Source organism: Penaeus monodon, chromosome 23, assembly GCF_015228065.2.
Source record: "Penaeus monodon isolate SGIC_2016 chromosome 23, NSTDA_Pmon_1, whole genome shotgun sequence".
In the NCBI taxonomy this organism is placed as follows: Eukaryota; Metazoa; Arthropoda; class Malacostraca; order Decapoda; family Penaeidae; genus Penaeus; species Penaeus monodon.
Window position 1 is genome coordinate 39,792,269 of NC_051408.1, and position 361 is coordinate 39,792,629.

At 42.4% G+C, this 361-nt stretch overlaps 1 protein-coding gene across 1 annotated transcript in view; it reads left to right on the forward strand.

The window, feature by feature from the left end:
• The first annotated feature begins 271 nt into the window (after positions 1 to 271).
• Positions 272 to 361, forward strand: part of LOC119588039 (acanthoscurrin-2-like) — an 818-nt gene continuing 728 nt past the window's right edge. Inside the window, exon 1 of the mRNA XM_037936737.1 lies at positions 272 to 308. Within this exon, the coding sequence (XP_037792665.1) occupies positions 294 to 308 (15 nt within the window). The 5' untranslated portion in view covers positions 272 to 293. The remainder of the gene's footprint in view (positions 309 to 361) is intronic.

Genomic DNA, 361 nt, shown 5'->3' on the forward strand with positions numbered 1-361 from the left:
TAATTAATTTCGCGTGCGTGTCTCGATTATCGTCTAATAAAGCAGTCGATACGTGTTTCTTCGTGTGTCTCTCTCCCAGTCTATCCAAATTTCTCTTTCTCTTCCTACGTTGAATAAAACCAGGAAAAAATAGATGGCATTTTCCAGTCAGTGGGGTACCAACACAGGGTACTTGGCACCGCACGCGGCCTTGCTGAAGGAGCAGTCGACCAAGTATAAATAGTCTCGAGTTAGCATGCAGCGCTGCAATTCTTTTCCTACTATTTCCACTGAACAATAGGAGGAAACTTAAAATGCCAGGTCCTCTGGTACGTAAACTACTGTGTGTACAGATAGTTACAATAAACATTGTAACTATGAG